Source organism: Hyla sarda, chromosome 5 (genome assembly GCF_029499605.1).
Source record: "Hyla sarda isolate aHylSar1 chromosome 5, aHylSar1.hap1, whole genome shotgun sequence".
Taxonomy (NCBI): domain Eukaryota; kingdom Metazoa; phylum Chordata; class Amphibia; order Anura; family Hylidae; genus Hyla; species Hyla sarda.
Window position 1 is genome coordinate 90,547,562 of NC_079193.1, and position 26,960 is coordinate 90,574,521.

At 41.8% G+C, this 26,960-nt stretch overlaps 1 protein-coding gene across 2 annotated transcripts in view; it reads left to right on the forward strand.

The window, feature by feature from the left end:
• The window catches only part of OXNAD1 (oxidoreductase NAD binding domain containing 1), a 149,007-nt gene that overhangs the window by 78,802 nt on the left and 43,245 nt on the right, over nt 1–26,960 (forward strand). For both annotated transcript variants that reach the window (XM_056519921.1, XM_056519920.1), the window contains exons 2-5: nt 1,319–1,394; nt 9,078–9,238; nt 9,583–9,649; nt 17,298–17,404. In XM_056519921.1, the coding sequence (XP_056375896.1) occupies nt 9,117–9,238; nt 9,583–9,649; nt 17,298–17,404 (296 nt within the window). In that variant the 5' untranslated portion in view covers nt 1,319–1,394; nt 9,078–9,116. The remainder of the gene's footprint in view (nt 1–1,318; nt 1,395–9,077; nt 9,239–9,582; nt 9,650–17,297; nt 17,405–26,960) is intronic.

Below are 26,960 nucleotides of genomic sequence, written 5' to 3' on the forward strand. Positions count from 1 at the left end.
TTTCTATCATGGTGTGGTAAATCCCCTCCTGATATACTTAACCCGGATATTCCAAAAATTCTTAACTTTCTGCAAGAGGGCTTTGAAAAGGGCCTCTCTTTAAGAACTCTAAAAGTACAAACAGCAGCCTTAGGTTGTTTTTTCGATTTTCCTATTGCCGAGCATAAATGGGTTAAAAGTTTTTTTTTTAGAGCAATCTCTAGATTGAAACCAAAAATATCTAACCTTGCTCCTCCTTGGAATCTTAACTTGGTTTTATCACATCTAACCCAGAAACCCTTTGAACCTTTACAGGAGTCTTCCATGAATTTCCTTTCATGGAAAACGGTTTTCTTAGTGGCAATCACCTCGGCCAGAAGAGTCGGTGAACCTTTGTCAAAAGAAAGCCCTTACTTCACAGTTTTGGAGGATAAAATCATCCAAAATGAAACCCTGCCTTCGTTCCCAAGGTAGTAACAGACACAGGTCGCAAGATATTGTTCTTCCTACATTTTGTAATAACCCCATGAACAAGAAGGAGGAGGAATTACATTCCCTTGATATAAGAAGTTCTGTGCTGCATTATCTTGTCGTTACAAGGTCTTGGCGTACGGATCTGAACTTATCCAGTTCCAAGGGCCGAACAAATGTAAAAAAGTGTCAAAAAATGCTATCTCTAGATGGCTAAAATCCGCTATCAGAGAAGCCTACAAATCTTCAGGTGAAGATGTTCTGGAAGGACTTAAAGCACATTCCACCAGGGCTATGGCTGTCTCCTGGGGAGAGAAAGCTTCCACTTCCCTTGATCAGATGTGGTCTACCCCTCACACCTTCTTCAAGCACTACAAGCTGGATGTGGCCTCTTCTCAAGACCTCAGTTTTGCTAGAAAAGTGCTGCATGCTGTGTTCCCTCCCTAATCACCATTTATCTGGTATGTCTCTTTGTTGGTGCTGTCGTGGGGACGAAATTAAAAGGTGGAATTATGACTTACCGATAATTCTGTTTTCATTAGTCCAGCATGACAGCACCCATTAAATACCACCCTTATTATTTATATATAAATATATATATATATATATATATATATAATATGTTGTTGCTCTCTTGGTAATTTATAAACACTGAGGGGCTGAAGGGGATGGGCCCTTTTAACCTCTCTTTATTTCCCGTTCCCATAGAGGCCTATGGGGGGCAATCTCATTGTTGGTGCTGTCGTGATGGAAAATAGAATTATTGGTAAGTCATAATTCCACCTTTCAGATGTGTGAGCTAGGGCCTGTGTATCTCCAAATAGTTCATGTACATTTTATAAATCTCATCTGTTAATGTTTATTTTAGGTAGAATAATGTGGTGGAATTTCTTCACGACGTGGTGAACATGACTCATTTGTGATCTCTGGTGACCAGTCTAAAGGTTTGTCACATTTTTGTTAGATGGAATGTGCTCCTATTGTACAATTATTCTCCAAAATTAGCTTCAGTTTATGATTTACTTTTGATTGTAGAGCGACACGTCACATTTCAATGTTAGTGGTGAACATCCTAAACATTTAAAGGGCATCAAGTGTAGCTCTTCACTTTAGCAAAGTCACATTTAGCCAGAAAAAAAAAAATTTATTAGAGGATAGGCTTACTTACAGTCACCCCGCTAAACATCCAAGCAACATGAAAATTCGCCTATACCCAAGGTAAAAAAAAACATCCAGATGTACAAAAATGCTAGACCAGTGCTCAAGGAGTGCAAAGATTTATGTACACAAAAATACATTTATTCCAGTCTTAGAATGCATAACATTTATACAGTTACAATAGTTATTCACACCATTGGACCCACACATAAATCATCAACTGTGAAAATATATATATATATCACAGAATAAAAGTATAAAAATAAAAATACTAATAAAAATCTTCTGCTTTCTCACTGCTCATGTTTACTAATTCCTAAAAAGGCTATATACAAGCTACTTATATACCAGATCAACATATACAAACTTAAAGGAGTACTAAGGATAGGGGATAAGTTTCAGATGGTGGGGGGTCCGACCGCTGGGCTTCCCCGCGATCTCCCGTATGGGGCCCTGGTAGTCATTGGCAAGGGGGCGTGCCCTACCTCCGCATGACATGGCAGCCGACATGCCCCCTCAATACATCTCTATGGGAGAGCCGGAGCGCTGCATTCGGCAGCCTCCGCCATAGAATTGCATTGAGGGGACATGTCTGCCGCCCCGTCATGCGGTGGTCGAAACGCATTATTTCGGCAAAGAGTCGGGGGCCCTGTACGTTTCTTTTTCTATTTGGAGAAGCTATGTCTCTCTGCCCACTGATTTTGGGGCATATGCAAAATCTGCAAGTATTGAGGACAATACACATCCTCAATACCTGTAGATAGTAACCGCCCCCTGTAGATAGTAACCCCCTCCACTGTAGATAGAAGCTCCCCCCTGTGGAAAGTAGGAACCAATCCTTTAGTTACACCAACCCCTGTAGATAGTATTCCCTAGCACTCACTCATATACTGCACTATGGTCCTGTTCTCTGTAAAATGCTGGCACTACACTCCCCGGTCCTGCTTTCTGCAACATGGCATTCTATGGAGGAGCATGTAACATACATGTAACTCTGCATCCTCCATTGCGTCTGGGCTGCTTTGAGCACAGTGTAACGCTATGGAGAAAGGATGAGTGATGTAAGTGTCACATGCTCCTCCATAAGCTGTTTGGTTACTCACTAGAGAATGGAGGAGCAACAACATTTTACAGAAAACGGGGGCATAGTGCAATATAAGAGTGTGTGCTTCCGGGCATCAGGTATTGGATGAGGCGTCCCCCGATATGTGCGAATGTCCCATTTTGGCCCCGAATTTAGACATTCCTAGTTTAGACCTATTAATCTTTCACTCCCAATGAAAATGTTATCTTGTGGTCCATTACTAAACTATATTATGCAAATAGAAGTGCTGTTCATTTTTTTAACCAGTAGTTTTTTTTCACCAGTAGATATTTGCTCCATTCTATTCCCTAGCTGTACCATGTGATGTCAAAGAGACTCACTGAATCTTACATCATCTAATGTGTGCCTAATTCCTATGAGATGAGTAGATCAATTAGACCCAAATGAGGGGTGGACTAACAAACGTTACTATTGCTAGGCAACTCTTTCAAAAAGAGACAGAGTAAAATGTCCACTTTTATCTCTCACTGAAATTAATCCCTATCTCAGCATATCTGTAGTATATGCCATACTAGGTGTTGGTGCTGTTATTAAAACACTTCTACAGTGCCCGCCCTAACATGTTTCATCACTAGATTTGACTTTTTTCAGAGGTTATGGGGCATGCCCCATAACCTCTGAAGACGTCCCATCTAGTGACGAAACATGTTAGGGCGGGCACTGTAGAAGTGTTTTAATAACAGCACCAACACCTAGTATGGCATATACTGCAGATATGCTGAGATAGGGATTATAAGAGTACGCCAATGAGCGACTAACACTATAAACAAAGTGGTGTTGGATGTGCTGGCCTTTTTAACTCTTTATACTCACTGTTTGTTAAAAATTATTTAATAAAAGTTAAGTTTTAAATTTCAGTGAGGGATAAAAGTGGACATTTTACTCTGTCTCTTTTTGACAGAGTTGCCTAGCAATAATTCCTATGAGAGACTCAATGTTCTTCTTTGTAAAACTTGATTTATTGAAGAATAACATAGGGACATTAGGGTAGATTTATCAAAACCTGTCCAGAAGAAAAATTGCTGAGTTACCCATGACAACCAATCAGATCACTTCTTTCATTTTTTAAAGGCCTTTTTAAAAATGAAAGAAGCAATTTGATTGGTTGCTATGGGCAACTCAGCAACTTTTCATCTGGACAGGTTTTGATAAATCTCCCCAATTAAGAGAATGCAGGGGAACGACACAATAGATCATTGTATAACAATCTCATACTGAAAACAAAACATAATAAAAAAAAAACAGTATTGTGTATCTTTTAATCTACACACATCATATGGAAGAAAAAAGGAAGAGGAGGAGGGTAGAGGTACGGGGAGAGGGACACATTTAGCATAAAGAAGAAGCTGATGTTCAAGGGACACAATAAGGATCTATCGGGTATGTCCCTAGCAGACACTTGAGAGTTTGGAGTCAGGACAAAAAGCAGAAAGACATGGTGCCAGACATAGATGGTGTCAAACCATCTAGATCATGTTTTTACAAGAAATTAGAGTATTGACTAACTTTTTTTCCACTGTGACACCCTTGAGGGTCGTTCACCCATCCATTTCAATGCTATAGATTTTCATCCCATATAGAGTGTCTCTTGTAGGAAGATTCTATCATGGAGACCATTCCTCCTCATCCAGGATGCCAAACAGACAAATTATAGGGGTACAGTTCACAGGACGAGTCATAACTCATGAGTGTGAATAATAGAGCTATTAGCTCAGTTCAGAATTGTCGTGCAAGCTGGCAATTCCAGATTAAATGCAAAAATCAGCATGAGGTCAGTGGCATCAGCAGATTACCCATCTTGATATCTCTCATGCATGCATATGTGGTTAAACTACCTCTACCACATCCTTGTGTGAGAGCAAGGATCAGCCCCTGCCAGCATTTAGAGGGGAACTTATTGCTAAGGAGATGCATTTAGAGGGCATATATTAACCCATAAAGACCCCAAACAAACAATACTGTGAAATACATTGCAGTAAAAGAAAAGTGCATTTAATCCAGCAATTCCGTAAAACATCGATTCTTTATTTGTAATCCAAAAGCAATAAAAATCTTGCAAGACAGTACTCACATCACACACCGCCTAGCCATTGACACACTGCAACATGGACGTGTTTCGAGCACATGCGCACTCTTCATCACCTGTTCAAGAGCGTGCATGCGCTCGAAACGCGTCCATGTTGCAGTTTGTCACTGGTTAGGTGGTGTGATGTGAGTACTGTCTTGCAAGATTTTTATCGCCTTTGGATTACAAATAAAGAATCAATGTTTTACGGAATTGCTGGATCAAATGCACTTTTACTGCTACGTATCAAGCTGGGCCAGGCTGAGGATCCGCGCAAGACCATTGGGAGGTGAGCTGAAGTTTTTGTTTGCACTTTCATTGTGAAATACGGGGGCGGGGGGGGATTGGTTATTCACTGTGTGTGGTAACTAAAAATACCAGTAAAGACCTATACAGGGTATCACATACCTATTCTTGAATTGACTAATGGTTGGAAATCATCTCCATCTAAGCCATTTTGGTAACACCCCCAACTGTTTCCAAACCCCAGGATTTGGAAAAGTTTGAAAATGGGGAGCTTCATGTTATCACATACATTTATAGGATAATACATTTATGTCTCCAATGATGTTAGAATGAGGCGCCAGTTGTCTACAAACCTTCTAAACCTGCATGGTTAACTGATGTAAGGGCAATAGTGGGGTCTGCAGTGTATAGGAACCCTCCAGTAACTCCCATGGATTTCAATGTGCTTCTTTAACAGTGAACTAGTAAATTTTTCTAGTCCCATGAGATCTCTAGAGTGGTGGTCCTGCTGACCACAACCAAACACATATTTTAATAGACAATTGTATTGGCTGCCTGTGTTACGCCGAGCGCTCCGGGTCCCTGCTCCTCCCCCGAGCGCTCGCGGCATTCTCCTCTCTGCAGCGCCCCGGTCATACCCGCTGACCGGGAGCGCTGCACTGACACTGCCGACGGGGATGCGATTCGCATAGCGGGACGCGCCCGCTCGAGGATCGCATCCCAATCCACTTACCTGTCCCGGTCCCCGGCTGTCACGTCCTGGCGCGCACGGCTCCGCTCCCTAGGGCGCGCGCGCCAGCTCTCTAAGATTTAAAGGGCCAGTGCACCACTAATTGGTGCCTGGCCCAATCAGTGTAATTAGCTCCCACCTGCTCCACGCCTTTATAACCTCACTTCCCCTTCCCAGTATTGCCTGATCTTGTTGCCCTTGTGCCTAGTGAAAGCGTTTCCTGTGATTGCCATGCCATTGTTTCCTGACCTTCTGCCGTTACCATTGACTACGAACCTTGCCGCCTGCCCTGACCTTCTGCTACGTCTGACCTCGCCTCTGTCTCGTCCTTCTGTCCCACGCCTTCTCAGCAGTCAGCGAGGTTGAGCCGTTACCGGTGGATACGACCTGGTTGCTACCGCCGCAGCAAGACCATCCCGCTTTGCGGCGGGCTCTGGTGAATACCAGTAGCAGCTTAGAACTGGTCCACCGGTATGGTCCACGCCAATCCCTCACTGACACAGAGGATCCACATCCAGCCTGCCGAATCCTAACGGCTGGCAATACCTCAGCTCTGGAAGGTGGAGTGAAGGAAGGAGGTCCCTGTTTATCTGTCTTGGGAAGCACTAGTGGTTGTGTCCATAAAATGGATAGTGACTTCTCTGGAGCTTCCCAAGGTATCTGTTAAATGGATGCCCGTGATGTACACCATACTGGCATCTATTCTTCATAGGATGATAATCATTTATTACAAGTCATGCAATAAATTACCATCATACAAAGCATGACAGTACAATACATAGCACAGGTTCCCTACTCAATGCTACTCAAACACTTCGCTCAATCCTGAAAGAGAAAAAACACCAAAATCGAAATAACCAAACAATACAATCTGTGATCGGGGAGGAGTCTGGGGCTATGGGGTGGGGCAAAGGGCATGGGAGACTATGCGGGTAGGGAGGAAGCAGATCACAGGGCCAAACTACTGGGCAATAACTTCAGGGGGACATGGGGAAGGGAAGGTCTTCACTTTTTATCTTCATCGATGTCCGGGCTGTCCAAGGTGGTATAGTCTCTCAGCAGGCTGTGGATGAACATGCGGCAGTCCTGGACAGACATGTTTTCCCTGTTGATGACAAGGCAGTTCCTGGCCAGTCATTCAGGGTCCTTAAAGGAGTAGTCTGGCGCGCACTTTTCTTATTTTATCCGGACCGGCCTGCAAAAAAAAAAAGAAAACAAACTTTCTCTTGCCTGCCTACGCGCCCCCGGAGCTCCGGTACAGGTGTTCGGTCGCCGGGCTGTTTGCTTCTTACTTTCTTTTAGCCCGGCACGTCACACTGAGCTTCAGCCTATCACCGGCCGAGGCGGGACATCGCTGCTGAAGCTCCGTGTGACGTGCCGGGCTAACAGGAAGTAAGAAGCAAACAGCCCCGCGACCGAACACCTGTACTGGAGCTCCGGGGGAGGGGGGCGTAGGCAGGCAAGAGGAAGTGTGTTTTCTTATTTTTTGCAGCCTGGCCCGGATAAAATAAGAAAAGTGCGTGCCGGACTACTCCTTTAAAACAGTTCATAAGGCGCCAGGCCTCCTGGATGGCCTCCACGTCGAGAACCCCAGGGAACAGACTGTAAAGCACCGGATGGTACAGTAGGCTTGAGTCTCTAAGTTCAGGTTCCAGGACGTCAAACAGACCCTGTGCAAAGGGGCACTGCCAAAAGACCTGCAAAGATGACTGACGATCAGTAAAGCTCTTTCAATAACTGTTAATAAACATTCATAGGTATTCTTTTTATAGATCCTTTTTTATACCAAGGTATGGAATAGTGTAGTTGACCATGCTATTCCAGATCTTTTTTTTTGCAGTATGTAAAGGTATACCTCACAGATAAAGAACACAAGGTCACTTTTTGGTCACAGTAGGACAATGTACCCTTATGTATACGTCAGGCAGTGAATACTGCCTAACAATATATCCATCACCCGAACAATTCTCAAAGGAGCTTTTTATAATTATCACAAACTGCTGATTTTTAAAACATTTGTTTTAAGTTCTACAAGACTCAACAAATCCTATTATACCAGATGGCCAATGTGCCTAGGAATTTGCTACTGGTGCCTAATTTTTCTGCATTATTTTCTGTTAATATCTACAAAAGTTCTTATACCTAAGCCACTGGAAAACTCTTGGGTTCATCCAGCTGACTCCTAAAGCCTGCAATCATTTGTCCATCTTTGCTCTAATTTACTGGATTTTTTTATTTTTTTTAAATTGGTATTGTTATGTATTTGAGATAATAGAATATAATATTGCTGCTTTAAGTTGTTTAACCACTCAAACTGGTAGCCTGTCAAAACACAACTTATTCCCTAACCACAAGATAGGGGATAAGTGTCTGATTATGGGAGTTCCAAACGCTGGGACCCCCCCGAGATCTCCTGCCCAGCACCTGGGCTCTCTAATAGAAGCGCATGCTACAGATGGCCCCTGCTCCTTTTATTTCTATGGGAGCGGCAGAGACACTCGAGGCATCTCAGGCACTCCCATACAAAAGAATGGAGAGCGTGCCATCTCTAGCAGGTTTTATTCACTATTTTGTTTTTCTTTAGCAGAATGCTGTGCCATAGCACAACATTGATCAGTGTTATCGATGTTCCCATAGAGCAGGCTTCTGAGGTTTCCAGCACTTTTGGAGTGCCGATTGGATGAGCCGGAGGCAGGTAGGGTCCCTCTGCTCGTCCGCTTACAGCACAACGGCCAGGAGGTCAGACCCACTGCATCACCACCAATACCTGCAACATGCATTGAGATGCCACTGTCATCTTTGACAGCGGGATCTAAATGGTAATAGCTGCCAGCAGTGGTCGCCGCATGGCGGCTATTAGCAGTGACCCCTATCTATTGAAATCAGCGGGGGGTTGCTGGGTATGGAGTGGGATCGCATTCAGAGTTTATTGCCTTTGGAAACCAATCACAGCACAGCTTTCATTATATATTTATCTTGTTGCTATGGACAATGAAGACAGGTTTTTTTTATTTTTTTATTTTATTTTATAAGACAGTTTTGGCAGTGTGAAAACTGCAATGTTTCAAGATATTAATTTTATGTGGATAGGGACATAAAAAATAAAATACCCCAAATGAATTTATAGTAAAAATCTGATATAATTTCTGACGATGCATTTCCTTTAAAAAAGTGGACCACCCCTTTTAGCAGCACAATAGCACTGAATTTGTTTTAGTGAAACAAAATGAGAAGTGTTGTAGTCACACACACAAAAAGTTTCACAATATGTATTTGTAAAGGTGACCTCACTCTCTTGTTGCTTTGTTATCCCTCTCATCCAGCTTGAACGATAGAAGTGTCGGGGTGCTTTGACCTCAGCCATGGCTCTTGCTACTGTTTCTGTTTCCTGTCAAGTGCTCAGAGGGGCTACTGGAATTTTCACTAGTCATTCGGCCTCACTACTGTCGAGGGCCCCAGCTTTGTGCACCCGGACCCTGAATAGGTAGGTGATCTGTTTGCAGGCACTATAAAATTTTGTTTAAAAAGTCATGTGATGGCAGTTCTGTTGTGTTAGGAAAGAGTTGCTCATCAAACTCTCAAATAGTAGATCTTTTTTGCTGTTGTTGTAAAACAGAGGGCTTTCGTAAGTCGCATTGCTCCGTGTTATTCAGCACAATACAACAGGCTCAGTCCCTACTGCTGGCTATCTGTCTGCTGGGATGCACTGATTCGAAATGTACAAGAGAAGCTTTACTTTTATTCAGCTTGCTAAACCATGCCACCTGTTAGTGATCCAGGCACCACAATGTATATTCTAACTCTGGAATCTGGATTTATTTAACTTAGACGGAGAATGGCATCACAACGAAAGACAGATCATTTGGAGAGAACAGCCAACACCTTTAGACAAGAGGTAAGTGAATGTATTAGACTCATTTTCTGATCCCTCTGGCTATGCAGTATATTACATAAGGATTCATTCACTCATTGTTCTGATCACAATGAATGAAGTGTGTGTAAACTCTAAAGCCTAGGTCACCAAACTGTGGACCTCCAGATATAACTCCCAGCAGGACTAGACAGCTAACAACTGTCGGGACATGCTGGGAGTTTTAGTTTTGCAACATCTGGATGTGCACAATTTGAAGATTACTTCTCTATAAAGATCACATTTTATTTGTTATTTTTTTTAATTAAAAAAAAAATTAAGAAAATAATAATATGGCTTCTACTTTGAATAGGAGCCAAGCACTTTTTTTTTAATTTTTTTAATTTTTTTAATTTTAACACCATGTGATATGTGACTTTCTGGAGCAATGTAGCTGCCTTGGACAAACAGGGTTATAAACAAATACTTTGTGACATCCACAATATACACTTCTTTAGAAAGCAATAATAATATACTGTGAGCATATGCAGGGGACATATCGCTGCGCAGGGAGCTGGCTATTGGGATAGGGATTGAACAGGTGTGTCCTCCAGCACTCTGTTCATTAGAAGATATGAAATTGCTGTATACTAAACACCATATGTTGCCAAATTATGTAAGTGAATGTTAAAACTCTTTTTTTTTTGTGATCTTGGAAACGAATAGGATATTTGTAAGTGGCATAACGATAATAATGGGGGAGCACTTTGCCCCTAAAGAGGCTTCTCGCTATGCAAAAACCTGTCAACACTTTCATTCTGCCTGAACCATCACGGTTGTGGCTTCTCCCTGCTCCACCAGCCTTGATTGATAGTTTGGGTATAGAAAGAGATCTGCCCTTGAGATCAGCGGGGCAGGGAGAACTGCTGGTGACTACACCAGAGACGTCGCTTAGGCAGCATGAAAGTGATGACAGGCTCCCTTTAACCTCTAGATAAGTGGTCTCCAAACTGTGGACTTCCAGCTGTTGAAAAACTACAACTTCCAGCATTCCTGGAAAGTCAACAGCTGTCCAGGCATGCTGTGAGTTGTAGTTTTGCAACATCTGGAGGTCTATAATTTGGAGACCACTAATCTGGATAACTTTTTACCTTTTGGCTGTCCACGCTTTGCCTAAATAAAATAACAAAAAATTAAAGTGCAACTAGTTTTTAGCCCCCCAGACTACTACAATGTTGTTACAGATGTTCATAACATGAGTGTAACCATACCTTTTATGGGTTTTTCTCCTTCCTTTATAACTTATAAAATACATTTATCCAGCAGTCTGGGGCAGTCGGATAGGCGTGGCTTGGGGTTCACAAAGCTCCGCTGCTGCCACGCCTATCCTCTCCTTTCAGCGCTGGGATCGCTGTGTATTAAGATGCAGCGCATGCGCCCCTCCCTTCCTCTAGTACTGCACCTGCGCAGTGAGCACATAGGCAGCGGGAGCAAGCGGGAGCTCTGTCAATGCAGGGTGGTGGTGCGTGCAAGTCAGGAGGGGTGAATGCACTGTGGATGCACTGTGTCTTACTACATCGATACCAGTGCTGAAAGGAGTGGATAGGCGTGGCGGCGAACCCCAAGCTACGCCTAACCGAACTGAGCCAGACCGCTGGATAAATGTAGTTTATAAGTTATAAGAGAAGGAGGAAAACCCATAAAAGGTATGGTTACACTCATTTTATGGACATCTGTAACAACATTGTAGTAGTCTGAGGGGCTAAAATCTCATGACAGTTGCGCTTGAAAAAGAGAAAAATGTTTATTGGTTAATATGGGCACCTGATTATTGGGTCTAGTATAACCCAAAAGTTATAGTTGGTCAAATGTGGATTTTTGCAACTGAAAAAATGTGCAGTTTATAAAGATATCTTTTCTATATTATGTACATGCTGTGTTTAATCGTGACTTCTGATTGAGATGTTTTGTAACAGTGACTTGAGTGTGTTCACTCATGTGCAATGAAGGCTTTGTGTCAGTGTGTACGTCCCATGTGCTGACAGTCATGAAAGAAGACACGCACTAAGCCATGGGATCCAAACACTCTGACATACCTTGCCACATGCTTTGTGGCTATTCTTTTGTGCTGACTATAACAACTTATTGCTGTCTCTGTGAAGACGACCTGTCATTCATTTTGTTTTGGTATTAGATTGGAAAAAGTGGAGACTTGTGTTTGACAATGATAAGTAATAGATTTGGTAGTTGCTTTGTTCATGCTATGTTATAAAAAACTTTGAATAGATAGGGAAGTTTTACAGTTATGGGCCTAATAAATTACTGTGTTTAATCTTAGTTGGAAACATATCCTGTACTAAGATTATTTGATTGCCATCTGTCCAGGTAAACACCACTGGTTGGCTGCTCGATGCTGGGATACTGGCAAAAACATGCGTACATATACCACGGCAGACCCACCCATTAATTTACAGGGGTGATCCCTAGAATAAAACGTGGCTCCTATCAACAGGGTCTCATAGAGGTTCCTCATAGAGATCTGATAGTTATGATTTTGCACCTGTGACCACTGACAAAGGAATGATCAGTATCAATGATCAATGTTAGGTTTATTTGAACAGTGAGAGAGAGAATAACAATAAATTCAGAAAGACTAAGTTCAAATAAGCTATGACATGTTTTGCATTTTACTTTTAAAGGGAGTGCTCCTAATCTCAGCTTGTTTCCTGTATAAAAGGTTCCTGACCACAGAAGCAATCAGATTCCAAACTCTTCACAAAGACCAAAGAGCTGTCCAAGGATGTCAGGGAGAACATTATAGATCTACACAAGGCTGGAATGGGCTACAAGACCATTGCCAAGCATCTTGTGAGCAGTTAACAGGTGGTGGGATTTATTTGCATATGAAAGAAAAACTAAATTACTGTGATTCTCCCTCAGTCATGGGTTCCATGCCTACAAGATCTCGCCTCGTAGAGTTACAATGATCATTAGAGCAGTGAGGAATCAGCCCAGAATTACACAGGACGATCTTGTCAATGATCTCAAGGCAGCTGACACTATAGTCACCAAGAGATCAATTGGTAACACACTATGCTGTGGACTGAAATCCTGCAGCATCCGCAAGGTCCCCTATTCAAGAAAGCAAATATACAGGCCTCTCTGAAGTTTTCTAATGAACATCTGAATCATTTATGAATAATCCCGCCAGCTGTTGTAAACCTCCTATCATGCTGCTTGGTGATGGTCTTGTAGCTCATTCCAACCTTGTTTAGGTGTACAATCTCGTCCCTGACATCCTTGGACAGCTCTTTGGTCTTGGCAACGATGGAGAGTTTGGGATTTCATTGTTTGCTCCTTTGGACAGGTGTCTTTTATACAGGTAACAAATGTAGATTACTAGCACTCCCTTTAAGAGACTGCTCCTTATCTCTGCTCGTTACCTGTATAAAAAGACTAATGGGAGCCAGAAATCATGCGAATTAATAGGGGTTAAATACTTATTTCACAAAGTAAAATGCAAATCATATAAACATAATTTATGTGAAATGTGGTTAATATTATAGACTGATCATTTCTTTGTGGGCAAATAAACAAACTCAGCAGAGGATCAAATAATTTTGTCTTCACTGTAACTCTTATCCTGTAAATTGTATCTATTTATTAATCTTGGGATAACACTTTTTTAATGGACCAAGTATCTTCAGTAACTAGTGACTATCTTCAGTAAATCTTCCCATTACATATTTTGCGGGACGCAAAATCTCCAGCGTATCCTCATGTGTAAATCCAATATGAAGAATGAAGGTCGCACTCACGTAGTCAGGTACAAAAGCTTGACGCTGTATTTATTTCGGCAGTGCAGTAAAATCAAACAGTATCCTCATGTGTACCTTGAACATGTTAAGGGATTGAGCTCATCCTTACAGCCAGTAAGTAACGGCTGCTGTCAGCAGCCAGGGCTCCCTGTTATTGCCAAGCATCAGCAATCACACTGATGTACAGCATTTAAGCCTTTAGATGTCTGATCAATGCTGATCTTCAAAACAGGATGACCATGAAATCAGGAGTTCGTCCGGCGCAGAAAGGAACCATCAGGAAGCCAAATAAAATCAATGGATTTATTAAATGCAACGCGTTTCGCTGCGCATGCGCAGCTTCACCAGGCATGCCTGATGAAGCTGCGCATGCGCAGCAAAACGCGTTGCATTTAATAAATCCATTGATTTTATTTGGCTTCCTGATGGTTCCTCTCTGCACCAGACGAACTCCTGATTTCACGGTCATCCTGTTTTGATTATACTTCTACCCAGGAGGGCTGCAGTGAACCTTCATTTACATTTATTCTGCATTTTACCTTGTTGTGTGTGGGCGCACAACCAACTTTGGTAAGCGGCCTGGGAATTACCGTCCCCCACCCCCACTAACAAGATCTGCTGATCCCGCACATGAGGCGCCTTCCTCCCTCTCTCTAGACAATGCTGATCTTGGCATCTAAACCAGAAAAATAAAGTTGCTTGGGCTTTGGGGGCACTCATCAGACCACCTGCAGCATGGCCTTGGTGGTCTGACAAATGAAGTTGGTGGCAGGTCATCTCAAACCCTCCACTCTGCTGCTCTCTAGGGGTCTTTCTGTACAGCCAGCCTTACACAGACTGTGCAAGTAGGTTGCCAATATTGCAGATCAATGCTGTGCCACAGCCCTATATGGACTTAAAATTTTTTAAATAAATAATAAAAGAACATTTTTAAACATATAAATATACCCCTTCCCTAATAACATTTTTTATCCAAACCCCTTTTCCTGTTTTCTAAATAAAACATGTAAACGTTAATATAAAAATGTTTTATATAAAAAAAAAAACATATTTGATATTGCTGCATGCAGAATTGTCCAAACTATAAAAATATTATGTTACTGCATGGTGAATGGCACAAAAAGTTTAAAAAAAAGTTACCAAATTCTCCATTGATGATTTTTGGTCACATTGTATACCAGGGAAAGAAAAAAAAAGAATAAAAAGTGTTTAGAATGTCTCATCTAAACAAAAATTTTACCAATAAAAACTACAGATCACAGCACAAAAATATTAGCCCTCATACAGCCCCATATATGTAATAGTATAAAAAAAAAGTTATAGGGCTTAGAAGCATACTTATTTTCTTACAAAAGGAAAATAAAATGTTTAAAAAGGTATTTTACAGAAAATCCCAGTGCATAGAAACAAAGCCAAACAAAAGTTTCATTAATCTTTTCATTTTGCTGTAGTTTTTGTCATAAAATGAGTGATGTCTTTTAGAAAGTACAATTGGTGACACATAAAACAATCCGTCATATAACCCTGTAGGTGGACAATTAAGAGTTATGGTTGTTAAAAGGCAGGGGGTGGGATGAAAAAGGCAAAAATAAAAGAGCTTCATCCTTAGTGAATACAATCCCATACTATGTGTTGCTACTGTAATACGCTGCCTGTTTTTTTGCACTAAATCCATTATGGAAGATCCGCTGCATATATACTATGTGTTTATATACTGAAAGACTTTTGCCTGGATTTCAGTTGCCAGATGTCGTATCTGATTAATTTGACATCCTCATTTTCTCTACTCTGTACAGTGATCCCTCAACTTACAATTGCCTCAACATACAATATTTTCAACATACAATGGTCTTTTCTGGACCATTGTAACTTGAAACCAGACTCAACATACAATGTACAGACAGTCCAGATCTGCAAAACATGTCAATGGCCGGAACAACTGACCAATCAGAATGGATATTTCACTGGTAAAACCCCTGCATTCCTAAAGTGCATGCACTGACTGGTGTCTGTTAGCGCCCCCTACAGTACAGGGAGATATTACATGTTCTCTACTACTCTTTACCTGTACCAGGGTTGGCGGCTCCTTTGGGCATCAGGTGAGGGCGGCTCCATTTTCCTTTTTTTTTTTTAGGACACTGCGTGTTCTGTACAGGACCCTGAAGAAGCTCCTGTCCTCTACATAGACCAGTGTTTCCCAAAGAGGTTGCCTCCAGCTGTTGCAAAACTACAACTCCCATCATGCCCGGACAGCCTTTGGCTGTCAGGGCATGCTGGGAGTTGTAGTTTTGCAACATCTGGAGGCAACCTCTTTGGGAAACACTGAAATAGACAGTGATTACAGCTCCCAGCAGATCTTTCTTACTTTTATATGTAAGTATTTGCTTTATCTATATTAGTTATCTACTTATTTATCTTTAATCCTCACTTTTTCCAATTTTTGGATGACATTTTGGGGCTTCAGAACCAATTACCAGGTTTCCATAGAGTTATGGTCTCAACATACGATGGTTTCAACATACAATGGTCGTCCTGGAACCAATTAATATTGTAACTTGAGGGACCACTGTATTTGCTTCCTATAGATAATAGGTATGTCTCGTTCTACCATCTGGACGTCTAGTTGTTAGTTGTATGAGGATTGGTTTTAGCTATCTGTTAGAATTATACATTATTTATTTAGTTATGAAGGGAACTGGAAACGAAAATATACTGCCTTTTACCATTCCAAAACAATAAAGACAATCAGAAACTTAAAGGGCTACTCAGTTGGAAACATCTTATAACCTATCCAAAGGATAGGAGATAAGATGTCTGATCGCGGTGGTACCACTGCTGCGATCTCCGGGCCGGCGTCCGCTGCGTACGGAACATGGAAGCTTGCAGCTTCCGCGTTTGTGACATCGCGCCACGCCACCCTCCACTCATGCCTATGGGAGAGGGCGTGACGGCTAGTACATAGCCATCACGCCTCCTCTGATAGAAGTAAATAGAGGGGGCGTGGCGGCTTGCATGGCCAGTCATCTGGCACAGAGCGGAGTTCGCTCCTTGCATGCCGCAGTGGAGATCGTGGGGGTCCGCAACAGAGGGACCCACACGATCTAACATCTTATCCTCTATTCTTTGGATAGGGGATAAGATGTTTCCAACAGAGTACCTCACTAGAGGATTCCCTCACTAGATCCAAGTGTCTGATCACTGGGAAGTCTGACTGCTTGGACCCCTGCAATCTCTTGTATGGGGCCTGACTCTCGCTGCTCTACTCACCAGTCCTCGAAGCACTCTGGCCCCCTAATTCATAGAGAAGCAGAAGTAAAGGCTCGCATTGCTAATGGACGGCTCAGTGGGCTTTTACCCCTGGTCGATAAAGGGTGTATTCACATGTACAGTATCCTGCGTATATTTTATGCACAGGATTTTATGCTGCGGAGTTAAGTGCAAACAAAAGGACTGAACACAGCCTCAAATCTGCAGCTTCAAATCCTGCGCATCAAATATGCGCAGGATACTGTATGTGTGAGTACACCCTAAGGGTAGGGTTACATTTAGTGTATATGCAGCGTATTTTATGCTGCACAAAATCCAGGAAATATGCTGCATATTCTCCTATGAGCAGACACATAGGACAGCCCTGTGTTTGCAGTGAGGTTTGGAGGCTGGACTACATGCTGGGCTTGCCTCCAAACATTACTGCACACACAGGGCTGCCACGGGTAGGTGCTCATAGAAGAATATGCAGCATATATGCTATGTGTGACCCTACCCTATCTGTATTTCTACTAGAGGTCTGTTTTCTGTAGAAATTTCCATAGAAACCAGAACCCTTTTAGCAGTTTATAGAGCAGATTAACACTTTTGTTTTCCCTTTTTAACAGATTATTTCTTCTGCAAAAGTTTGTGGAATAACCAATGAATCTACCACTGTGAAGAGAGTCCGTCTTTCTGTGGAAAACAGAGAGTTTACTTTTAAAGCAGGGCAGTGGTAAGTTATATTAATGTACAGTTTACTTTTTCCCCTATAGTAAATTCACATTACTTACCTCACTACTGTTAGGTTTGTTATCACTAATACAAGAACAAGTGCTACTTTCTGTTAGAATGCAGTCTAACATGGAGATGATACCCCACCTCCATACTCATGTGTCACACACCTGATTCGTCGCTTCATCCATGCGTCCTCTGTTTGTAAATATAGCCGGTGCGCAAGTCCGGAAGTGTGCTATAATCTCAGCGCACACTTCACTGACTTCCCAAGTCCGGATCCCTGCATGCTTCAGGCGCGTGCGCATACACCGGACATACCAAGCAGTGTCATCTTAGGTGAGGGCAAGGCATTCATCATCATGGGCATGCGCATACATATGGCGGCCATCTTGCTTCAGGGCAAACAGCCCATACCTATCCATTCTCATATCCAAGGTACATTAACCACAAACTTGGGAGCTAGCCCATGAGGATCAAAGGGGAACCCCAAAAAATTCTACACTGGACCCCTTGTTACGTGCCTTGAGGGGTGTAGTTTCCAAAAGGGTATGCCATGTGTTTTTTTTTTTCTGCTGTTCTGGCACCATAGGGGCTTCCTAAATGCGACATGCCCCCCAAAAACAATTTCAGCAAAATTCACTCTCCAAAATCCAATTGTTGCTCCTTCCCTTCTGAGCCCTCTACTGCGCCCGCTGAACACTTGACATGCACATATGAGGTATTTCCTTACTCTAGAGAAATTGTGTTACAAATTTGGGGGGGATTTTTCTCCTATTACCCCATGTAAAAATTCTAAAACTTGGTCTACAAGAACATGCGATTGCTGCTATTCCTGTGAAACACCTAAAGGGTTAACACACTTACTGAATGTCATTTTCAATACTTTGAGGGGTGCAGTTTTTATAATGGGGTCATTTATGGGGTATTTCTACTATGAAGGCCCTTCAAATCCAATTAAAAACTGAACTGGTCCCTGAAAAATTCTGTTTTTGAAAATTATGTGAAAAATTGGAAAATTGCTGCTGAACTTTGAAGCCCTCTGATGTCTTCCAAAAGTAAAAACATGTCAATTTTATGATGCACACATAAAGTAGACATATTGTATATGTGAATTAATATATAATTTATTTGGAATGTCATCAAATTTTGGAATTTTTCCCCATGAAATGATGCAAGTATCGACAAAAATTTACCACTAACATAAAGTAGAATATGTCACGAAAATACAGTCTCGGAATCAGGATGAAAAGTAAAAGCATCCCAGAGTTATTAATGCTTAAAGTGACAGTGGTCAGATGTGCAAAAAACGCTCTGGTCCTTAACTCCTTAAGGACGTAGGGCGTACCTGTATGCCCTACGCCCGGTCCCGGTGTTTAAAACGGGGTCACGCCGTGACCCTGCATCACACCGGGTCGGTCCCGGCTGCTAATCATTGCCTGGACCCTGGGGTAACAGCGCGCGGCATCGATCGTTGTGCCACACGCTGTTAATCCTTCAGACGCGGAGATCAAAGTTGACCACCGCGTCTGAAAACGAAAGTAAACGCTTCCCAGCAGCTCAGTCGGGCTGATCGGGACATCGCAATAAAATTGCGATGTTCCGATCAGCTTGGGACACAGGCGGAGGTCTCCTTACCTGACTCCGTGGTGTCCGATCGTCAATTGATTGCTTGAGCAATCAAGCCCCTATCTGACTGATCCGTGCAAAGCTATGGCTTTGCAGGGATCAGCATAGGAGATCAGTGTGTGCAGTGCTATAGGTCCCTACGGGAGCTATAGCACTGCAAAAAAAAAAGTGAAAAAAAAAGTTAACAAAGGTCATTTAACCCCTTCCCTAATAAAAGTTTGAATCACCCACCCCCCTTATGCCATAAAAAAAAAAAGTGTAAATAAAAGTAAAAATAAACATATGTGGTATCGCCACGTGTGAAAATGTCCGAACTTTAAAAATATATATCGTTAAATAAATCGCATGGTTAATGGCGTGCGCGAAAAAAATTCCAAAGTCGAAAATAGTGTATTTTTGGTCACTTTTTATATCCTGAAAAAATGAATAAAATGCGATCAAAAAGTCAGATCAATACAAAAATGGTACCGATAAAAACTTCATAACACGGCGCAAAAAAGGAGTCCTCATACCGGCCCGTACACGGAAAAATAAAAAAGTTATAGGGGTTAGAAGATGAGAATTTTTAACTTATAAATTTTCCTGTATGTAGTTATGATTTATTTCCGAAGTACGACAATATCCAACCTATATAAGTAGGGTATCATTTTAACCGTATGGACCTACAGAATAAAGATAAGGTGTTATTTTTACCGAAAAATGCACTGCGTAGAAACAGAAGCCCCCAAAAGTTACAAAATGACATTTTTTCTTCTATTTTGTTGCACAATGAATTTTTTTTCCGTTTCGCTGTGGATTTTTGGGTAAAATGACTGTCACTGCAAAGTAGAATTGGTGGCGCAAAAAATAAGCCATCATATGGAATTTTATGTGCAAAATTGAAAGCGTTATGATTTTTAGAAGGTGATGAGGAAAAAATGAAAATGCAAAAACGGAAAAATCCTGCGTCCTTTAGGGGTTAAGGTGAAAATGGGCTTGGTCCTTTAGGGGTTAAAGAGTACCTGTCACCATGTTGATTATCTTTTTTTTTTTTTTTTAGCTTCTTGCTTGTTCCCCCTCTTGATCACTTGTCCCCCGATGTATTTCTTTGTTCTTTTTTACTTCTTGCTCATTGCCTGTGAGTGTTGGCTGGCTGGAGGGGGCATTACTTGGCAGGTGTGACATCAGCTGAAGCCTGCCGGGTAAGACTTCCGCCCTTCCCTGTTCTATGCTGTGCTCGGGCTCAGGAGCGTCCATTGAACAGGGAGCCAATCACAGCAGGCAAACTGTAATTCCACTCCTCTCTGTTATGCACAGCATGAGGCATACAAGGAGTGTGATCGCAGATGTCCTGCCTGCCGTGCATAGTGCTGAATCAGTAAAATGGGGAGTGTAATTAAAATAAAACTCATTCTGTCCTAGGACCATCAGCGATGCAGTGAGCGCTGACGGCCGGCTTCTCAGGAGGTGGGGACAAGAGGCAGGGGGCAGAGACAATAGCCAGCAGTGACTACTATGCCCTGTGCGTGGCGAGCACAGCGCTTGCTCCCGTCTGCCTGGTTGACAGGCAGGGAGCGAGAGCTGTGCAGGGCCGTGACCATGTACCGCCCCACCTGCACTTCCGGACTTTGGACTTGTGCCAGTCTGGTACAAGTCCAAAGCATGTGCAGAGAGTGCCGGCAGACGTAGAAGAGAGACCCCTAGTGGTCAAAATAAGTGTAAAACAAAAAGTGTAAAAAATACATGAAAATTCATACAATACCAATCCATGCATATACTTTTTTTTAATTTATTTTTTTAAAGAAGATAAATTACAAAGATGAATAAATTAACATCAGGAACAATTATTAAAATTTTTATTTGATGACAGGTACTCTTTAAGTAAGTCAGTTAGGCCTAGACAGTCTAAAGATTTATCAAATCACATGAGCTCTGGAGCATTTTTAGACTGTCTAGTCTACATTTGCCCTATGACACAGAATATGGGAGATTTATCAAAACCTGTGCAGAGAAAAAGTTGACCAGTTGCCCATAGCAACCATTCATATTGCTTCTTTTTAAAAGGGCCTCTAAAAAATGAAAGAAACAATCTGATTGGTTGCTATGGGCAGCCGGTAAACTTTTCTTCTACACAGGTTTTGATTAATCTCCCGCAATGAGTATCATCCGAATATGCCGATAATCACCCTGTGTGAGCCAACAATTACCCGACGAATAAGCAAGGTGTTTTTCATTGGCCAATCGCATGCCGCACATTGCCGTGTGTAATGGGTGATGTGTGACCGATAGCAGTAAAGGGCCACACAAATAATCCAGTAAATGTTCGTACGTTCCTGCATGCCTGATAACCAAGCTGTGTAAGAGGCTTATTAAATGGACACCAGCTTAGGAGATCAGCACTCATATTGGGCAAAGGTTGGGCTGTGTAATGCTGGACGTACTCATAGGGCTTTGTTTAGCTATTGTGTGGCTGCTTAATCGTCTGTAGGGTCAATCATACAAACAATCCAACCAGTAACATGCCAGGCTAAACTGGCAAATCACTCTATACTTGTGAAAATAGCAAATTCATACAATGCCAATCCATGCATTTAATTTTTTTTTTGTCAACCACAGCAATAAAAAACAGCATGGCCGTTCACAGTATTGGCAGTCGCTAGTTTGTGATCAGTCATCACAGATGATCATTTGCATGTAATTTACTAATCCTGATTGGATTAAATGGCCCAAATCAGCTATTTTGGCTGACCCTTATCTTGTTTGTGGCAGTTCAAGCATTCGGGAGTTTTAGCAAATTTGGCTTGCTACATTCCCCCAAAAAAAAAAATCCTGGTAACATGGTTTATACATTCAAGACTAGTTCCATTCATATTTATATAAAATATGGAGGCTGCAATCTTCAGCCTGAAATGCCAAGCATGAGCTTAATCTATGTAAAAAAAAAAAAAAGTACTTTTTCCTTTACAAACTGTTACAGAAGTTATGACGCTAATCCTTACAATACTCTTCAGTGTTTTTACTCAGTGTCTGTCGTATTCAAAGAGACCACTAGATGGCATACTTCTATTACATGTATGTAGGTAAATATACAGTGGTCCTTTAATGTACAACATTAATTGGTGCCGGGACAACCATTCTAAGTGGAAAATCTTGAACGCTATGGAAAACTGTAGTAGTAAGAAATCAACTTTCTGTTGATCCTGGTGTTTGCAAAGTTCTTCATAGTAAATCCAAGAAGAGGAAGTGGTTGTGTGGGGATTGTTGAACAGCTTATTTCCTTATGAAATAGTCTACCAAATATAAAACCGCATACAGTTATAGTATCATATGATACATATAGTTAAAGTAATTGTAATTGAAATAAAAAGGACAGTATACTATGATAAAAGGGGTACGGGGGAGGGGGTTGGGCAGCTTCACTCTCTGTTCCCAGGATTCCTGGCACCTATGCTGATAGAGAGTAATATGTACAAGTAAGCAAAACTTTGGAAGGTCACAAGTTTATCAATTAGTAATATTTTAAGGTGACCTATTAAAAACCTTCAATACTTTATGTTCTTCTTTAATGGGCTTGCATATCATAATGTCCGGTTCTTTCCATTCTACCTGTGAGGTCAGCAGCAGTGTCACACCGGTAATACACAGCCCGGCTCCTGTCGCAACTATGAAGGAAACACCAGTCCTGGCATTTAACCTCTGCAGTGCTGCAATCACTGTAACAGTGATTGGAAGGAACAATGGCATAAATGCCATGCCAGCATCGCCATGGAAACAGCCTACGATCTGATAGAGGTCCAGAGTGATGTCTCTTGTATATGGCAATTCCTAGTACATACAGGTGTGCATTTCTCTGCATGCAGAAGTAAGCAAGCACATTATTAATTAAAAAAGAAAATTACTTCAAAAATGTATTTGACCTTCAAACTTCCTGTAGGGGACCAAGAAGTCAAATAGAAAAAATAAGGGGCTTATAAAAGTAAACCTAGAAAGAATATACACGCACTTAAGAAATGTTTTGTTTAATTAATTACATATAACATGGAATAACTTCATATCCTATATGGTGTTCTTATGAGCGTAACTATCAATACTTCATGTATACTGTACTTCGGAGGGCTTTAGTAAATTCCCTCCAGTGTTTTGTTTTACACATTTTGACTTGACAATTTGTAATATTTATGTGTTGTCTGTGCTGGTTTCGTCACTTATATATTAGGATATTGTCATGTATAAAAAGAGGCATGGACTCAAGGGACAGGGACATAATACTCCCCCTTTATAAAGCATTGGTACGGCCTCACCTGGAATATGCTGTTCAGTTTTGGTTGCCTGTTCATGAGAGGGACACTGCGGAGCTGGAAAGGGTGCAGAGATGCGCGACTAAACTAATATGGGGCATGGAACATCTTAGCTATGAGGAGCGATTAAAGGAGTTACAATTGTTTAGTCTTGAGAAGAGACGTTTAAGCGGGGATATGATAAGCGTATATAAGTATATTAATGGCCCATACAAAAAATATGGAGAAAAACTGTTCCAGGTTAAACCCCCCCCCCAAAGGACGAGGGGGCACTCCCTCCGTCTGGAGAAGAAAAAGTTTAGTCTCACGGGGCGACATGCCTTCTTTACCATGAGAACTGTGAACTTATGGAACAGTCTACCTCAGGAACTGGTCACAGCAGGAAAAATTAACAGCTTTAAAACAGGATTAGATACATTCCTGGAACAAAATAACATTAATGCTTATGAAGAAATATAAAATCCCATCCCTTCCCCAATATCGCGCCACACCCCTACCCTTCAATTCCCTGGTTGAACTTAATGGACATATGTCTTTTTTGACCGTACTAACTATGTAACTATGTAACTTGTTTGCTATGTGATCAAAGCGGTGTGGTTTGCATATGCACTGGTTTATGTGCTGAATTTATCATTTGTGCAAAAATAATTTTTAGGCAAATGTACTTCAGTGACAGGTTGGCTTATGAATGTGTGTGAGCTTTACCATGCTGTCATGCTATCCAAGGGACTCCTGTAATTTGCACAAATTTTTTGACTCAAGTTGATGAATTTTGCGCAGCAACTGTGAAAAACCATAAACTGACGCAGCAGGTTTTGCATTGTGCAAAATTCTGCAGCATTTCCTCTGTGTGCATGACCCTACCCTTATGAGGATCACGATGCCCTACCTTGTTCATCCCCAGTAAGATGTAACTTTTAAAGCACTAACAAAACACTAACTTTGTTCGGCAATCTTCGGCTCTCCCATAAAGCTATATGGAGGGAGCGTGACGGCCTCCGCTTCGGGTGGGGGTCGTGACGTGCTCCTGTGCTGGAGACCCAGGCTCCAAACAGGAGATCACGGGCGGCCCCAGCGCTCGGATACATCTTCGCATAGGGGATACGTTTTTGTTCGTGATACTTGTCCTTTAAGTAAACTAATAAGATGCAATAACACAGCAAAGATATATTCAAATGACTAATATTGTCAAAAGTGCTTAAATGGGCACTGTCATTAAAATTATTTTTTGCATATGATACAGCAGGTAAAATAAATAAGATTTGTAGTTACTCCCTGTAAAAAAAATATATATTTTTAAGTCACTTTCATGGCCTTTTTATTTTTACCTTTTTTTTTTTTATAAATCTTTATTTAATTTACAAATTTACAAAAATCTCAAAAACATAGTCCATATACAACTAAGTCTTTAGACCAGTATCCCCTACCCCATTACCCCCCCCCCCCCCCCACACACACACACACACACACACACTTCCTACAAACAATAATCAACATAGGAGGCCGGAACCAGCAACATTCCATCAAAAGTTTTACCTAATTCCCCCTCTATATTTATACTTTTAAACATTAATCTTAACCTTTTAATTTGCCTCTATCTCCAGCCCCCTAAATCCCCCTTCCTTCACATCAAAATTTTCTATAACTCTCTCTCCTCAACTCCCCCCCCCCCATAATATATCCTTCCATTCTCCACATATTATTATAACATTTGATGCTACTGGGACAAGTAGGGGATATCCAATTTATAACAATCAAAAGACGGGCATAGAATAACATTCTCATACATCTTATTTTCATTTTCTTACTTGTGTTTAACCCTGTATCATCTCCCAAACGTGCCATCCTAGGGGAAAACTCCATATTTACACCTGTAATTTCTCCAATTTTACTAAATATTACTTTCCAATATTCCACTATCTCAGGACAACTTTCATGACCTTATAAATCTGGCCACTAGGGGTCTCCTGAACAGACGGCACTTCCTGAGTTTGATCTCCTGTCAGTTCAGCAGGAGGCCAAAGTCTGTGCTTTTGAGCAGATGGAATGCTGTCTGGACCAGAAGGGAGACCCCTAGTGGCCAGATTTTTAAGGCCATAAAAGTGACATAAAAATACTTTTTTATAGAGGGTGAACTACAAATCTTATTTATTTTACCTGCTGTATCATATGCAAAATAATAATTGTAATAGTTCCCATTAAAGTACCCACATCTAATGCACATCTATTATAAAGTACCCGCATCTAATGCACCTGTCTTCTAGTCAAACAGAAATCAATTTATTATAATTAGACACAAAGGTCTCATGGGCAAACACTTTTTACTATGCATATTAAATCGCCCTCCAAATTGCCATAATCACAGAATCTTCTATATATCAAAGATATATACCAAAGAAAAAACACTAGAATTTATGATTCCATATAATTTACCACTTTATTCAAAATGTACAACAAGAATAATAAAATATTAAAATATTACAAGCAGGTATACTCGTGTAAACACAGTGACAGATGTCACAGCTTGTTATTACACTCTATTTATATTGCAACAGACAAATAATATCCAATAGTATGCATATATTTCACCATCTCTCACTTCAGAGATTGTGTGTCCACAGGGACCTAAATGGGAATCTCTGCACTATATAGACATCTACCTCACAGAATATCAGTGATACCATGCATAACTTTAACTTCTTAGCAAACTTGCTGTTAGCATATTGACTGTCTGCTCCTTCCTTCATCAGGGGGCACCCTTGCTAAGAAGTTAAAGTCTATCTGTCTATCCCTTTCAGTGGTCTTCAACCTGCAGGCCTCCAGATGTTACAAAACTACAACTCCCAGCATGTTTAGTTTTCTACTCCCCTCCCCTCGGTGGGAAGGAAGGGTGAGCTGGTCCGGGCCATCTATGCTACAGGGACCGTCTGGTGGGGAGGGTTAGTCGTTCCAGGCTGTCCATCTTCAGCGGGAGGCCCTCTACTCCACTCCGGGCCCGGCCCCGGACTAGTGACGTTGCCTTGAAGACGATGCACAGGGACCTCCCTGCGCATGAACATCCTCCAGGCCGGCCCCCCGGTGAAGATGGACAGCCCGGAACAACTATCCCTCCCCACCGGACGGTCCCTGGAGCACAGATTGCCCGGACCAGCTCACCCTTCCTTCCCACTGAGGGGAGGTGAGTAGAAAACTAGGGGGGGGGGGGGGGGGGGTCTGGATGATGACGAAGGCCCGGCAGTGGTCTTCAACCTGCAGACCTCGAGATGTTTAAAAACTACAACTCCCAGGCATGCTGGGAGTTGTAGTTTTGCAACATCTGGAGGTTCGCAGGTTGAAGACCACTGATTGAAAGGATTGACAGGCGGTGATGATGAAGGGGGGGGGGGGGGATGATGACAGGGTGATGATGACAGGGGTCTGGATAATGACAGGGTGATGATGACGGGGGTGTTAATGGCGGGGGTCTGGATGATGACAGGGGGGATGATGTATTTCCCACCCTAAGCTTATAGTCGAGTCAATAACTTTTCCTTTGTTTTTGGGGTCAAATTAGGGGCCTCGGCTTATATTTGGGTCGGCTTATACTCGAGTATATACGGTAAATTTGTGCTACATTGTCACTTGACTAATACATCCATATTGGGGCAGTTG